The following is a 16,422-nucleotide window of genomic DNA, read 5'->3' on the forward strand; positions in this document are numbered from 1 at the left end:
CAACAGAATGTACAGCCAATGCTGGACAATGGTTGACTACTTTTTCCCACCAAGCCAATCCTCCTCATGGCAACAATCAATTAAGTTTTACAGCATCAGCTGCTACTTTTACATGAGCACCTGTAAATGCATTAGTACTGTTGCTGTTTAATTTACTATAGAAAACATCTAAGATTTTAATTTAGTGAATGAGATATAGTATACATTGAAAGGAAATGCACATTATCACCTGGTTTCAACTTACATTATTGGGGCTTCAAAGACATTCAACTGCTCATAAGTGACAGGTATTCAACTAGATTTTATCCTGAATGGCTTATTTTTGAAGTTGCTTGATTTGGAATGGGGAAAAACTCAGTGGCTACTGCCACTAACTGATACTATATTAAGCACTTTTGACCTCAAAATGAACTACGTCCCTGTTTAGACTTACATTACATACTAGTAGCATTTCTGAATTTTTACAAATACATCAACGTAGGGTGATAGGAGCCGATGCTTTAATAAACCAATTAACAAACTAGTTGACACAAAAATTGATCAGGGAACCAGACACTATTGCAAGATTTCTTCTCCACTGGTTACTGTAGCTACTTTTTCTCATCAATCAACTCTCAAAATAACATATTTCATATCTCCCCAGATTTCATCATCCCATCTTTTTCTTGCCGAGAAAGGTGATTTCCCCTTGTGAGACAAAATATAGAAGCTTCAAGGGCCAACACAAGGCATTCATGGCAACAACATAACCTGCCCATCCAAACTGTTTACTCCTCATTAGATTCACTATGGTTCTATATAAAATTCCTCAAGTTCATATTTATGCTGGATCCATCACTGTGTACCAGACCACAGTTTTCCCCTAAAATCTACCCTTCAGATAAGAACAAATGTTTGTACAACAGTTTCTGAGCATTCCATGTTTTACATCCATGTAGCAGCATGGATCTCATCATAGAGTCTTCTATGAGGTTTGAATTGTCTCAACGGAGTTTGTGGATTCAGAACTTGGCCCGAGTTCCCATACACAGGCTGAGAGGGTATTTGTAGGTGTCTGCTGGCCATTACTCCTCCAACAGTAGCACCACTGCCCTTGAAGAGACAACAGGTTTTAGCAGTTGAGTGTTACCATTGGGTAGTGATGAATTCATTCATTTTGCATTTTGTGTTTAGTTAGCTTCTGAAAAAGCCTAGCTAAGCAGTAGTGTTGCCCAACTTCATGCTTCCGAGGCACTGAGTACCTTCTGGTTATCAGATTTTTGAATAAGCTCTCTTTTATTCTGAATACACCTTCTTGTGAAATTGTGTCTATGCTTCAGGCTAACTCGTGCTTCCCTCTTATGACATTATTTTGTTGAGTGTTGCAAGATCATTCATTGAACTCGATATAGTGTTGGTGCAATAGGTAGTTTGACTTGTTACCTAGTGTAGGAGGGAATACCCTCAGACAGCTTTAAAGCAAAGCAGGGTGAAACAGACTCATGAGAATGACCTGCATCCCACAGATGTTCAGCTGGTCCCAGTTATGACACATCAAAATGGAAAAAATTATAGGTTTCGTTTTATTAACTATTTCAGTCACTGTCATATTATAATAAATTACTGCTTGCCACAATCCTTAATATTACTGTGCCATTTAAAATGTTTTTCAAGTTATTATTATTGTTATTATAATAATAATAATTATCATCATCACCATATTTGTTACAGGAAGTCACATATCTGGAAATATTGGTGTTTCTGATGGGAGTCGTGTATCTTCCACGCAGAATATTGGTACCAAACAATTTAAACAATTTTCACCTGAAAAAGGTAATAAACTTTGTAACCAAAGATTTAAAGCAGAATAATAGTTTAGTGTTCTTTTTTCCCAAAACTGAAGAGAGAAGTTAGCTGCTTCTGCCTCTTGTCTTGTTCACCACTATCATAATGCTCTGCTACCTTAGGTTAACACAGTCAATCCCAGTTTCCACGTATGGCTGGTAACACAATTGTTATGATTCATTTTTGTTGTTTGTTACTTTATATAACGTACACTATCTGATCAAAAGTATCTGGACACTCCAGTGTAATGCGCAATTGACCACTATATGTCATGAGAAGTGGACCCACCAGTACTAAAGGAGGTGGTGAGTATTATGTTATCAATAGAGAAGCAGTAACAGCAGAATAGGTCAGTCAGGATAGTTCAGTTACTTTGAACGTGGACTAGTGACTTGATGTCACCTGAGTCACAAATCTATCAGAATCATTTCAGTCCTTCTAAAGTTGCTTACGTTGATGATGTTTTTGTGAAATGGAAATGCAAAGGAATAGCGACAGCTAAACCAATACCAGGAAGACATCATGCACTGACTGACAGGGCCTGTTGAGCATTGCACAGGGTGGTTGTAAAAAATTGCATGGAATTAGCAGAAGGAATCACTCATGAATTCCAGAGTGCTACCAGCAGGCCAGCTACCACAATGACTGTGAATAAGAAGTTAAAAATAATAAACTACAATGGTCAACCAGCTCCTCATAAGCTACCTATTTCTGTTGCCAGCATTAAGCCATGCTTGAGGTGGTGTAAAGAGAGACACCACTGGACAGTTGACAACTGGAAATGAGTGATTTGGAATAATGAATTATGCTGTACCCTGTAGCAACCTGATGGAATAGTTTAGATTTGGCGAATGCCTGGTGAACACCACCAGTCATCATGTGTAGTGCCAGCAGTGAAGTGTGGATGAGGTGGCGTTACAGTATGAGAATTTTATCAGTGTTTCTGCTGTGTTCTCCTTATTGCACTTAAGAAAATGCTAAATGCAGAAGAATATGCACACAATTTACTGCAACAGGTATTGCATGTAGTAAAGGGGCAGTTCAGAGATGAAACTTAATTATATCGGCATGACAGTGCAACCTGTCATAAAGCAGCACCTGTAGGGCAGTGGTTTGCAGACACTAACATTCCTGAAAGACTGACTTGCTCAGAGTCCCGACTTGAATCCAGTGGAATGCCTTTGGGATGAGGTAGAAGGTTGACTTCACTCCAGGCCGTAGTGTCGAACATCACTACCTTCTCTGGTTTTGGCTCTTGAAGAATAATGGGCGGCAATTTCTTCACAGACATTCAGATACATCATTGAAAGTGCCTGCAACGAATTTTAAACTGCCATAAAGATGAAGTGTGGATACACCCCACCTTAATGTTGAGCAGTAGGTGTCTGAATGCTTTTGACCAGATTGTGTATTTATTTATATATTATGCTCCATAATGACTGAGACTAACAACTAACCTGTGCAGAAAAGTTTGGTTTCTAAAAAGAAGGTTCTATGATTTTCTCATTGTAACAAAACTGTGTGTTGCTGTTTGTGAGGCTGTATTGTTGAGTGACAGCAATAGTTTTGTGTTAATGTATGTAAGAGTTGTTAGTTTCCAACAATGGAAAGTCCAGGATTGAATAACAACAATATTGAAAGGATAGATTGCTACTTGCCGCCTAGAGGAGCCATTGATTCGCAGGGAAACATAATGAAAAATCCCGGAGACACAGTGGTCATTTTGCATGTGGTGTGCTTGTGCGAAAGTGTGCGAGTTTAAACAGTGGAAAATCCAGGATGGAATAATGACAATATAATGAAAATGCTGTAACTGATTGCCTAAATAAAATAAGTTCGTGAAATGTGTGGCTGTTAGGCAATTTTCCTTGGTAAATGTTTGACCAGCCCCTGTCATGTGTCTACAAGGGGTCAAGAGAGATATATGAAAGGGATAGAGCGCTGCTCACCGTATAGTGGAGATAACTCAACATCTCCATTGTATGATGAGGTGCAATCTATCCTTTTCATTATATTGTGTATGAGTTTTCTATTTCTGCTGGAGGACTTAGTCTGAAAGCTGAATATTCTTTTTTTTTTTAAACTCGATGTTTTCTCTATTTAGGAAATAGCAATCTCTCCTTCCCTTAGAGTTCTTAGTTTCTCATATAAGAAAGTTAATGGCGGCAGAAGTATTATGGAACAATGCACCATTGTTATTTGATGTTGATTTTAAGAGACATTATGAACATACAATTTTGATACACCAGATGAAACATGGCCAACGGCCTTGCTGCAGTAATAACTCTGGTTCCCATAAGAACAACAAAGTTAAGTGCTGTCAGGCTGGGCTAGCACTTGGATAGGGACCATCCGGGCTGCCGAGAGCTGTTGGCAAGAGGGGTACACTCAACCTTTGTGAGGGAAACTGAGGAGCTACTGGATTGAGAAGTAGCAGCTCCGGTCTCGTAAACTGACATACAGACGGGAGAGCGGTGTGCTGACCACACGCCCCCTCCATATCCACATACAGTGACGCCTGTAGGCTGATGATGACACGGTGGCCACTCGGTACTATTGGGCCTTCCAAGGCCTGTTCGGATAGAGTTTAGTTTTAGTTTTAGATGAAACAGGGATGAATATGGAATGATTACAGGAAGTTTCGCTGTCCACACGGGAATGTATGAAGGAGTGATTGGCCTGTGTGCTGGAACTTCATTTGGTTTTATATTGATCAGTCTCATGGTTTATAAACTGAGTGAAACAAGTGATTTTCGTGAGAAGATTAATCATCCAAACTTAATTAATTGGCTCTAGGAGCAACTAACAGAAAACTTAGATAATTCGTAATTATTATGGATAATGCCATATATTTTTCAGTTATCAAAGTCAGATCTCCCACAATAGCAATGAAATGATCGGATCTCATTGCTTTGTTAATATTTCTCTGTATGCATATTCAGTACCATATGCAAAAAGGCAGACTTCTCACATATTGTAAAACAAAACAGGTCACATTGTTTTTTTTGGTGCAAATTAGGCATGTTGTTGTTGTGGTCTTCACTCCTGAGACTGGTTTGATGCAGCTCTCCATGCTACTCCATCCTGTGCAAGCTTCTTCATCTCCCAGTACCTACTGCAACCTACATCCTTCTGAATCTGCTTGGTGTATTCATCTCTTGGTCTCCCTCTTCGATTTTTACTCTCTACACTGCCCTCCAATACTAAATTGGTGATCCCTTGATGCCTCAGAACATGTCCTACGAACCGATCCCTTCTTCTAGTCAAATTGTGCCATAAACTTCTCTTCTCCCCAGTTCTAATCAACACCTCCTCATTAGTTATGTGATCTACCCATCTACTCTTCAGCGTTCTTCTGTAGCACCACTTTTCGAAAACTTCTATTCCCTTCTTGTCTAAACTATTTATCGTCCATGTTTCACTTCTGTACATGGCTACACTCCATGGCTGCACAAATTGGGCATATGTGACAACAAATAACTATTACTTCCCTGTAGAAGAGGTTCAGAAGTTGTTAAAATGAATAGTGGTACAAATATCACTATAGAAATAGAGTAATTTCCTGCTCAGCATAAAAAAAAGGTTCCTAAAGAATTCTGGAGCAAAAAAAGGAATATAGAAAGAAACTTCAACATGGGAAAAATATATTAAAAACAAAGATTCCAAGACTTAACCAAGCGGGAAAGCGCCGGTAGACAGGCACAATAAAATAACACACAAACACACACATAAAATTTCTAGCTTTCGCAACCAACGGTTGCTTCTTCAGGAAAGAGGGAAGGAGAGGGAAAGACGAAAGGATGTGGGTTTTAAGGTAGAGGGTAAGGAGTGATTCCAATCCCGGGAGCGGAAAGATTTACATTAGGGGGAAAAAATGATAGGTATATACTCGCGCGTGTGCACACACACACACACACACACACACACACACACACACACACACACACACACACACACACACACACACACATATCCATCCATACATACACAGACACAAGCAGACATATTTAAAGGCAAAGGGTATGGGTAGAGATGTAAGTCGAGGCGGAAGTGTGGAGGCAAATATGATGTTGAATGACAGTTGAGGTATGAGTGGTGGCAACTTGAAATTAGCGGTGATTGAGGCCTGGTGGATAACGAGAAGAGAGGATATATTGAAGGGCAAGTTCCAATCTCCGGAGTTCGGATAGGTTGGTGTTGGTAGGGAGTATCTAGATAACTCGGACGGTGTAACACTGTGCCAAGATGTGCTGGCCGTGCACCAAGGCATGTTTAGCTACAGGGTGATCCTCATTACCAACAAACACTGTCTGCCTGTGTCCATTCATGCGAATGGACAGTTTGTTGCTGGTCATTCCCACATAGAAAGCATCACAGTGCAGGCAGGTCAGTTGGTAAATCACGTGGGTGCTTTCACATGTGGCTCTCCCTTTGATCGTGTACACCTTCCGGGTTACAGGACTGGAGTAGGTGGTGGTGGGAGGGTGCATAGGACAGGTTTTACACCGGGGGCGGTTGCAAGGGTAGGAGCCAGAGGGTAGGGGAGGTGGTTTGGGGATTTCATAGGGATGAACCAAGAGGTTACGAAGGTTAGGTGGACGGCGGAAAGACACTCTTGGTGGAGTGGGGAGGATTTCATGAAGGATGGATCTCATTTCGGGGCAGGATTTTAGGAAGTCGTATCCCTGCTGGAGAGCCACATTCAAGGTCTGATCCAGTCCCGGGAAGTATTCTGTTACAAGTCACAGAAGAACCCCAAAAGTGCCCCACTTGTGTGTGTGTGTGTGTGTGTGTGTGTGTGTGTGTGTGTGTGTGTGAGACTTGCATTTGCATGAGTGTGTATGTGTCTATTTCGTATGAAGGCCTTGTTGCCAAAAGCTGATTTTCTGATAGTCTTTCTTTGTGCCTGTCTGCGACTCAGCGTCTCTGCTATATGGTGAATAGCAACTATCCTTTTCACAATATTATTGAAAGATATATAAACTAATATACAAGCTATACTTAAACATTTGCCATAAATTTTTATACTTCCTCATTTTTTTCCATGTTTTTATTTTGAGTGAATGACATCTACTACGGTGCGGCAACAACTTTTATGAAGGAACATGCCTATGGATACCATATCATTTATATCCCACTGTGTATGATAATTTCATGAAGTAGTTTTGTCTTAATTACTGCAATCAATTTTTGATTCAGATCCAATTGAGCATATATTTCATGTAGCGTAGACTGTATGACAATGATGTGTTTCATGTACAGGGCAGTGTTGGTTAAAGTAGTAATGTATTACAATCCAGCAGTATAAAAAAATGTTGTAAATTAAAGGAAAAGCTTGTGAATGTGTTCTGCACAGCAGTTCGGTGCTTTTCTGCACAGTGGTTGATGCCACAGCCATACTACACAGGCATTTAACAGAAAACCTTCCCAGTCTACTGTCCATCTTTGCTTCACTGTCAGTCACTACTGAAATATGAGGTTGTTGTACATTTTATTTTCCTTAAAGTAACAACATAAGTCTTTTCTCTGGTGATATACTGCTCCTCAGTTACTTATTTTCCTTTATGAGATATGACCTCGTTGCGAAATACAACTCATCAAAGTATGACAAAATGTTCATCATAAAGTAGTTAACAAATTTTGATCAGTTTTATTGTAATTTATTTAAAAACAGTATCCATAATTTGCATGAGTTAACATGGGATGAATCCATTCCTCCTGTTGATGTTGTTGGTTGTCATTATCTTCTTTTCTGTAACAGCAAAAATCAGCAGTTGCTCATCAGAATATTTTGCAATTACACTATAAAACGTTTCTAACTTCTCAGATTTTCATCGCACGAGGAAAAATCTCTTTACTTTATTATCTGATGAAAATTGTTTCCAATTCAGTAGTTTTCTTTTTTCATATGTGGGAAGAATCTGTTTTGTAAGGAAACACATACTTTCTACACAGAGGATGTTACCACAGTTCGCACTGATATTTAATTCCTAACTGTTGCAGTTGTATCTGAGTGAGACGGTGCCATAGTAAGACACTGAACTCACATTTGGAAGGAAAGAAATTCAAATCTCCATCAGGCCACCCAGATTCAGGTTGTCCATGGTTTTCCAAAGTTACTTAAAGCAAATGCTGGGATAGTTTGTTTGAAATGGCCACAGCTTATTAACTTCCTCAATACAAGCATGTGCATCATTTACAATGACTTTATTGGCAGGACATTATCCTCTAATTCTCCATCCTTTGTTGTAGCTATTAGTTTATGGTTTTGCATTTGCCCCCCCCCCCCCCCCCACCACCACCACCTGTGAACCGTGGACCTTGCCGTTGGTGGGGAGGCTTGCATGCCTCAACAATACAGATAGCCGTACCATAGGTGCAACCACAACGGAGGGGTATCTGTTGAGAGGCCAGACAAACGTGTCGTTCCTGAAGAGGGGCAGCAGCCTTTTCAGTAGTTGCAGGGGCAACAGTCTGGATGATTGACTAATCTGGCCCTGTAACACTAACCAAAACGGCCTTGCTGTTGTGGTACTGCGAACGGCTGAAAGAGAGGGGAAACTACAGCCGTAACTTTTTCCGAGGGCATGCAGCTTTACTGTATGATTAAATGATGATGGCGTCCTCTTGGGTAAAATATTCCGGAGGTAAAATAGTCTCCCATTCGGATCTCCGTGCGGGGACTACTCCGGAGGACGGCGTTATCAGGAGAAAGAAAACTGGCGTTCTATGCATCAGAGCATGAAATGTCAGATCCCTTAATTGGACAGGTAAGTTAGAAAATGGATAGGTTAAAGTTAGATATAGTGGGAATTAGCAAAGTTCGGTGGCAGGAGGAACAAGACTTTTGGTCAGGTGAATACAGGGTTATAAATGCAAAATCAAATACGGGTAATCAGGAGTAGGTTTAATAATGAATAAAAAATAGGAGTGCGGGTAAGCTACTACAAACAGCATAATGAACGCATTATTGTGGCCAAGATAGACATGAAGCCCACGCCTACCACAGTAGTACAAGTTTATATGCCAACTATCTCTGCAGATGATGAAGAAATTGATGAAATGCATGATGAGGTAATAGAAATTATTCAGGTAGTGATGGGAGACGAAAATTTAATAGTCATGGGATGACTGGAATTTGACAGTAGGAAAAGGAAGAGAAGGAAACGTAGTAGGTGAATATGGACTGGGGCTAAGAAATGAGAGGAAGCTGCCTGGTAGAGTTTTGCACAGAGCATAACTTAATCATAACTAACACTTGGTTCAAGAGTCATGAAAGAAGGTTTTATACATGGAAGAACCCTGGAGATACTAGAAGGTTTCAGATAGATTATATTATGGTAAGACAGAGATTTGGGAACCAGATTTTAGATTGTAAGAAATTTCCAGAGGCAGATGTGGACTCTGATCGCAATTTATTGGTTATGAACTGTAGATTAAAACTGAAGAAACTGCAAAAAGTTGGTAATTTAAGGAGATAGGACCTGGATAAACTAAAAGAACCAGAGGTTTTACAGAGTTTCAGGAAGAGCATAAGGGAACAATTGATAGGAATGGGAAAAAGAAATACAGTAGAAGAAGGATGGGTTGCTTTGAGGAATGAAATAGTGAAGGCATCAGAGGATCAACTAGGTAGAAATCCTTGGGTAACAGAAGAGATACTGAATTTAGTTGATGAAAGGAGAAAATACAAAAATGCAGTAAGTGAAGTAGACAAAAAGGAATACAAACATCTCAAAAATGAGATTGACAGGAAGTGCAAAATGGCTAAGCAGGGATGGCTAGAGGACAAATGTAAGGATGTAGAGGCTTATCTCACAAGGGGTAAGATAGATACTGCCTACAGGAAAATTAAAGAGATCTTTGGAGAAAAGAGAACCACTTACATGAATATCAAGAGCTCTGATGGAGACCCAGTTCTAACCAAAGAAGGGAAAGCAGAAAGGTGGAAGGAGTATTTAGAGGATCTATACAGGGGTGATGTTCTTGAGGACAATATCGTGGAAATGGAAGATGAGGTAGATGAAGATGAAATGGGAGATAAGATACTGCATGAAGAGTTTGACAGAGCACTGAAAGACCTGAGTCGAAACAAGGCCCCGGGAGTAGACAACATTCCATTAGAACTACTGACAGCCTTGGGAGAACCAGTCCTGACAAAACTCTACCATCTGGTGAGCAAGATGTATGAGACAGGCGAAATTCTTCAAGAAGAATATAATAATTCCAGTCCCAAAGAAAGGAGTTGTTGACAGTTGTGAAAATTACTGAACTACCAGTTTAATAAGTCACAACTACAAAATACTAACGCAAATTCTTTACAGACGAATGGTAAAACTGGTAGAAGCCGACCTCGGGGAAGATCATTTTGGATTCGGTAGAAATGTTGGAACACGTGAGGCAATACTGACCCTACGACTTATTGTAGAAGAAAGATTAAGGAAAGGCAAACCTACATTTTTTTGTAGACTTACAGAACGCTTTTGACAATGTTGACTGGAATACTCTCTTTCAAATTCTAAAGGTGGCAGGGGTAAAATACATGGAGCAAAAGGCGATTTACAATTTGTACAAAAAGCTGATGGCAGTTATAAAGAGTCGAGGGACATGAAAGGGTAGCAGTGGTTGGCAAGGGAGTGAGACAGGGTTGTAGCCTCTCCCCGATGCTATTCAATCTGTATATTGAGCAAGCAGTATAGGAAACAAAAGAAAAGTTTGGAGTAGATATTAAAATCCATGGGAAAGAAATAAAAACTTTGAGGTTCACTGATGACTTGTAACTCTGCCAGAGACAGCAAAGGACTTGGAAGAGTTAATAGATGTCTCATTGAATGCAATTCAGGGTCTGTTTTCCAGAGCATGTTCTGCTATAGCTAACTTTTCGGAATAACGCAGATGGTAACACCTTTCCTGTTCTATGCGGCGTTGTTCAATAGTGCGAACAGTCTGGCTGACATCAAACTGCCCACATCCACACGGTATCTTGTAAATTCCTATCGTTCGGAGGCCTGCATCGTCTTTCACAGATTTCATTAGTTGTAGAATCTTTGCCAGAAGCCTGATGATTGTGTCTATTTTATGTCACTTCAGGAGCTGACAAATCTTCCCTGTTGTCGAACCACAAAAGGTAAGAATGCAACCTGCTAGGTGTCTTTGTCTGAGGCTTCGATGATCTCTTTGTTGTTGTAACTGTTTTCCTTAAAAATTTTGCGCAAGTGGCTCAATTCTCTTGGAAAGTTTTCAGTGTCTTGAGACGGTTTCAGCCCAACGTACTAAGGTCCTTAGAACTGATTGTTTCTGTGCTAGGTGATGGAAGCTGATGGCGTGCAGGTACTGATCCATGCGGGTGGGCTTGCGGTAAACGCTATGACCTAGAGACCCATTGGGTTTACAGCGGACAAGCACGTCCAAAAATGGCAGGGAACACTCCTTCTCTACTTTCATTGTGAAGTGAATGTGGTCGTGGATGCTGTTGAGGTGCTCCAAGAACTCTTCTAACTTTTTCTGTCCATGTGGCCAAATGATGAAGGTATTGTTGACATAGTGATAAAAGCAGCTCGCTTCGCTGGAGCCGTGTCCAAGGTGATGTCTTCAAAATGCCCCATTAAGAGGTTGGCTGCTTCTGGAGCTGGTGGACTTCCCATTGCCACGGCGTCAGTTTGGTTGAGATATTCTCCAGTATTTAAGAAATATGATGATGTCAGAGTGTGCGTAAATAAATCCACAATGGTGTCGTCAAAGAGCTGGGACAGCAAGTCAGTAAAGTCTGTGATGGGGACATATGTGAATGAAGAAACCACATCGAAGCTAACCATAATATCCCCATCAGCAAGTCACAGACCTTTAATCCGATTGATGAAGTTTGCCGTATTCTTTATATGGTGTCTACAGTGTCCAACGGGTGTAGAGAGGAGGCTGGCCAGATGTTTAGCGAGTTTATAAGTCGGCGATCCGATGGTACTCACTATCGGCCTCAGTGGTGTGTCCTCCTTATGCACCTTCGGCAGACTATAGAACGTGGGTGGTCTTGTTGCCTTGGGGGGGGGGGGGGGGGGTTCTTAATACTATTCGCTTCCAGTGATGACCTTTTGAGAAGCTCTGAAGTCTTCCTCACTATTCTGGATGTTGGGTCCCGAGGTAATTTTTGGTATGTGTCTTCCTCCAACATCCGTCTTGATTTTTGCGCCATAGTCGGCTCGTTCCATTAAGACGGCAGCATTACCCTTTGTCAGCTGGTAGGATGACGGTGAGAGGATCATTCCAGAGAGCACAGAGGCTACTGTGTTCAGTTCTAGTCTTGTTTGACGCTGGTGGTTTGGATTTTAAAAGAATATGGCTCGTTTCTCTATGAATTTCCTCAGCCACAAAACTTGGAAACTTACGAACCGCTTTTTTAACACCACTCAATATGTCAGCAATTTATTTAAGCATACTCTGACTCATCATATTTCTTACATGATGTAGAATATTTTAACCAAACTGGCGATGGAAAGTCCATAATTCCAGTAGTAGCCAACCTCTTTATGGAGCATTTCGAAGACATCGCCTTGGACACAGCTCCTGCAAAGCCGAGATGTTTTTATCGCTACGTCAATGATACCTTCGTCATTTGGCCACATGGACAAGAAAAGTTAGGAGAGTTCCTGGAGCACCTCAACAGCATCCACTACCACATCAACTTCACAATGGAAGTAGAGAAGGAGGGTTCCATGCCGTTCTTGGATGTGCTTGTCTGTTGTAAACCCAATGGGTCTCTAGGTCGTAGCGTTTACCACAAGCCCACTCACATGGATTAGTATCTGCACGCCACCAGTTTCCATCACCCAGCACAGAAACAGTCAGTTCTGAGGACCTTAGCACATCGAGCTGAAACCATCTCAGAGGCTGAAAACTTGCCGAGACAATTGAGCCACTTACGCAAAGTTTTTAAGGAAAATGGTTATAACACAAACAGATCTCGCAAGCAATGCCATCCAAGCCTCAAAGGAAGAAGACCTCTGAAGAAGACACGAAGGAGGTTGCATTCTTACCGTTTTGTGGTTCGACAACAGGGAAGATTAGTCGACTCCTGAAGAGACATAAAATAAACACAATCTTTAGGCCTCTAGCAAAGATCCAGCAACTAATGAAAGATGATGTAGGCCTCAGAATGCCAGGAATTTACAAGATACCGTGTGGATGTGGGCAGTTCTATGTCGGCCAGACTGTCCGCACTGTTGAACAGTGCTGCATAGAACATGAAAGGGTGTTACCATTTGCACTATCCCAAAAAGTCAGCTATAGCAGAACATGCTCTGGAAAATGGACACCGAATTGCATTCGATGAGATGTCTATTATTAAATGGGCTAATGGCTTCTGGAATAGCATGATAAACATGGCCATAGAGATTAGAATTTCTGACAACACCTTCATTAGAGACGGTGGACTGCAGCTGAGTACAGTGTGGGATTCAGGGTTGAGAGAGTTGAAGTGGGACCTGGCGGTCGCGCGGTCAAAATATATATGGTGCGGGACTGAGCATCAGTGACGTCAAGAGCGATAGTACAGCTATATAAACACAGCAGTGGCAACCACACTACAGTCATCCACCTGACAATGGCAGAGGAGATCTCTGCCGAAAGCTTGTGGGCAGTATGCCACTTGATGCGGCTTGAAACCCAAGAATGTTTTATTAATGGATATCACTGCGAAAGCATGCATTCATACATAACAATAATCATGCCTGTCAAAAATAGTTTTTTTTTTTTTTTTCATCTGAAAAATGGGTCTTCTATGCTCCTTATGTGTGCTTGTAAATCGCGATGGTATGACATATTTGTTTCCTGTACTATTTCCTCAAGTGTCACTTAGCAGTCTTTCTTCACTACTTAATGGATTTGGTTTCACTTCACACATTTTAGTTCTGAATGTACCATCACATCATTTTGTATAAGCTGCAACTTGTTATCTGTTGTTAAATATCATCAAATGACAAAATTATAAACATATTTTTGTAGTTTGGTGAAAGGCTGTTCCCTCCATTTGCAAGAACATAATCTTGCTTCTGCTGAGAATTATCTATTTTGTTGATCATTTCCTGTCATTTTGTTCCATACATGTATCTCCTAAGTTCCACATTCAGTGATTTGCCTGGAATTGTAGCTAACAAAACTGCACATTGTTGTGTAGATATAAGATAACTTTCTGTAAAAGCTCAGGTTTTTGTTGTTATGGAACAATGACATTTTTCAGTAAATACCAGTATCTTACAAGAGAATCGTATATAAACTGTCCTATAATCTACTGTTTTGTTCCTCCCAGAAACTTAAAAATCACACATATGGTGTCACGTTTTAGTTATTGCCAATTTTTATGGCTCTACGTATACTCCTTATTGTAAAAACCATGTTACAAATCACTGTAAACGATAGTATTCATACTTATCTGATGCCATGTTAAGAAGTGTCACTTGCTGGCCACTTGGCATACTGCTATCATAGTGGGCAACATACATGAAACAGAGTGTCACAACTGTTACGATAGACTTTGGTGTAAAAAGAGTGCCATTTATTTAATCTGTTAGTTAAATATTGAAGGGATACCTTCTTTTCTTGTGTCTGAGTAACCTACCAACTCTTTATCATTGTGGCTGCTAAGAGCATACATGTACAAAAGATATTTGTACAAGAAAGGCTACAAGAGCAATTGTTTACTGTCTGGCAATGGCTGTAGTAATTTCTATATTTATGATCAGATTTTTGTTTATCCAGCCTTCATTCAGTGTACAGCATTTTTTACATATTTATTGCGTGACTGTTTAGTACCAGTGACTGTGTGTATAATGTGAACAGTTCTGCATTTCCCATTATACTGTATTTTAACTTTGTTTGCTGTTCATTCACGTTGAATCAGAATGTTCTCATGTGAAATGTTTGCTAAGTTTGTAAGTATTCTTACCAAATTTCTCTTTGCATTGTTTACAGCATGTATTTGTGCTTAGTCACTATGCCTCTTGTTTTTCCATAGGTTCACGTCGCAAGAAGAATATAGCTGCTAATCGGTTGAAAGTTTTACAGGATCAATTGAAAAAAGATCGAAAAACATTGCAAGGAAATCAGAACAAGAATGTGCAACCTAAACAACCAATTTGTGTTGTTGTACATGACTCACACAGAACCAATGATGAAGCAGAGTTTTTGAAAGCAGAAGAACAAATGCTAATGGATGTGAGTATCTTTATCGAAGAGGCAGATAAGAAAATCAGTCACAAGTTCATCAATCATAAAACTATGATAGGATTCAGTAACTCTTCTGTGATGTTTATAGATGATAGCATAAACTGTTAATGACTGTTTTGAGGTATTTTGTCTGATTTTCATAGTTGTATGCTGCTTTGATGTGACAGTGAGCAGTATGTAATACTTTCTACCAATAAAGAGCAGGAATAAATTCACATTCTGAAGAGCAGTAAAACAGAACAAGGAACATAAAAACTTCTTAGCTTTATGGCCAAATGAAATATGCACAGTTTCTCAGTTGACTTTTAACTTTAATATTATGATGTTAAGTACCATAGTGCTTAGGTCCATTTGAACCAATTTTATTATGTAAACAAGGGCTGTTATTAGTTATATTTTTTTTTATTCTATTGATGCAGTTGTGCATGGCTTTGTGTGCATTGTTTGTGGGTGGGGTGGTAGTGATATATTCGTGTGTTCCTATCTTCCATTTTACAGATGTTGGCAGATTATTAGAAGAGAGATTCAATTTTGACTTAATTTCCACGATTCATTAAACAATTAGGAACTTTTGGATACAGCTGTGTTAAAATTATTAGGAAGTATTATCTTTCTATAGTTTTGATGTCGCCCCTAAGACTAAATGAGCAATTTGATTTTCTTAGATGTCTTATAATTTGGGATCTGGCATATGTTGTCAGAGATATTGTCCTGAAATTAGTTTTTATTAATTGTAGGAATTATCACAGTCAGCCTTGATTTTTTTCATTTTTCGCAGTTTCCTCTTGACAGTCATTAACATGTTCTATATGAGATTAATCTCTGGATTAACAACATAATAATGGACATTCTGGGATGGAAACAATAAACAAAAATGAGGTAAGCAACCATTCGCCTGCAGCTGATTGATGCATGGTGCAGAGACACACATAACAACGTAGAAAACTTTACCAAACTGTAATCCCTGATTTGCACTGCCACTGAGAACTCTGTCTCACTGTTTCCTGCCAACCAATAGTTTCCTAATCCTTCCAATTACCATGCTCCCTTCCTATCTCTACTCATTGCCCAATAAGCAACTCATAAATATTTTTGTTTGTTTGTTTGTTTGTTTTAATGAGGGAGGGAAACGATGTTTTGTGTGTCTTTGTACTATGAATTGTGGGTGCTCTTCCTCATTTTTGCTTATAGATCAATACCTGGGCCATTTGCTGTCAACTCGGACACAGTTTCTCTCCAAGATGTCTAATACTGTCTATACCCTGTTGCAGGGAACACCCTCCTGCTTTAAGATGCACTCAATTCTACCATATGACAAGATAAAAACTTATTTTTCAACACAATTTCTTTCATTTGGATCAATTTCACTTCATTGCACTG

The 16,422-nt window shown here is 39.9% G+C and overlaps 1 protein-coding gene across 8 annotated transcripts in view; it reads left to right on the forward strand.

Moving 5' to 3' along the window:
* The window catches only part of LOC126267949 (transcriptional protein SWT1), a 275,635-nt gene that overhangs the window by 90,287 nt on the left and 168,926 nt on the right, over window positions 1-16,422 (forward strand). For all 8 annotated transcript variants that reach the window (XR_007549053.1, XM_049973281.1, XM_049973275.1 and 5 more), the window contains 2 exons: window positions 1,711-1,812; window positions 14,831-15,030. Coding sequence is in view for 7 of the 8 variants with exons in the window: in XM_049973281.1 (XP_049829238.1) it covers window positions 1,711-1,812; window positions 14,831-15,030 (302 nt within the window). In the remaining variant the exon portion in view is untranslated. The remainder of the gene's footprint in view (window positions 1-1,710; window positions 1,813-14,830; window positions 15,031-16,422) is intronic.

The sequence above is a fragment of the Schistocerca gregaria genome, chromosome 4 (assembly GCF_023897955.1).
Source record: "Schistocerca gregaria isolate iqSchGreg1 chromosome 4, iqSchGreg1.2, whole genome shotgun sequence".
Taxonomy (NCBI): Eukaryota; Metazoa; Arthropoda; class Insecta; order Orthoptera; family Acrididae; genus Schistocerca; species Schistocerca gregaria.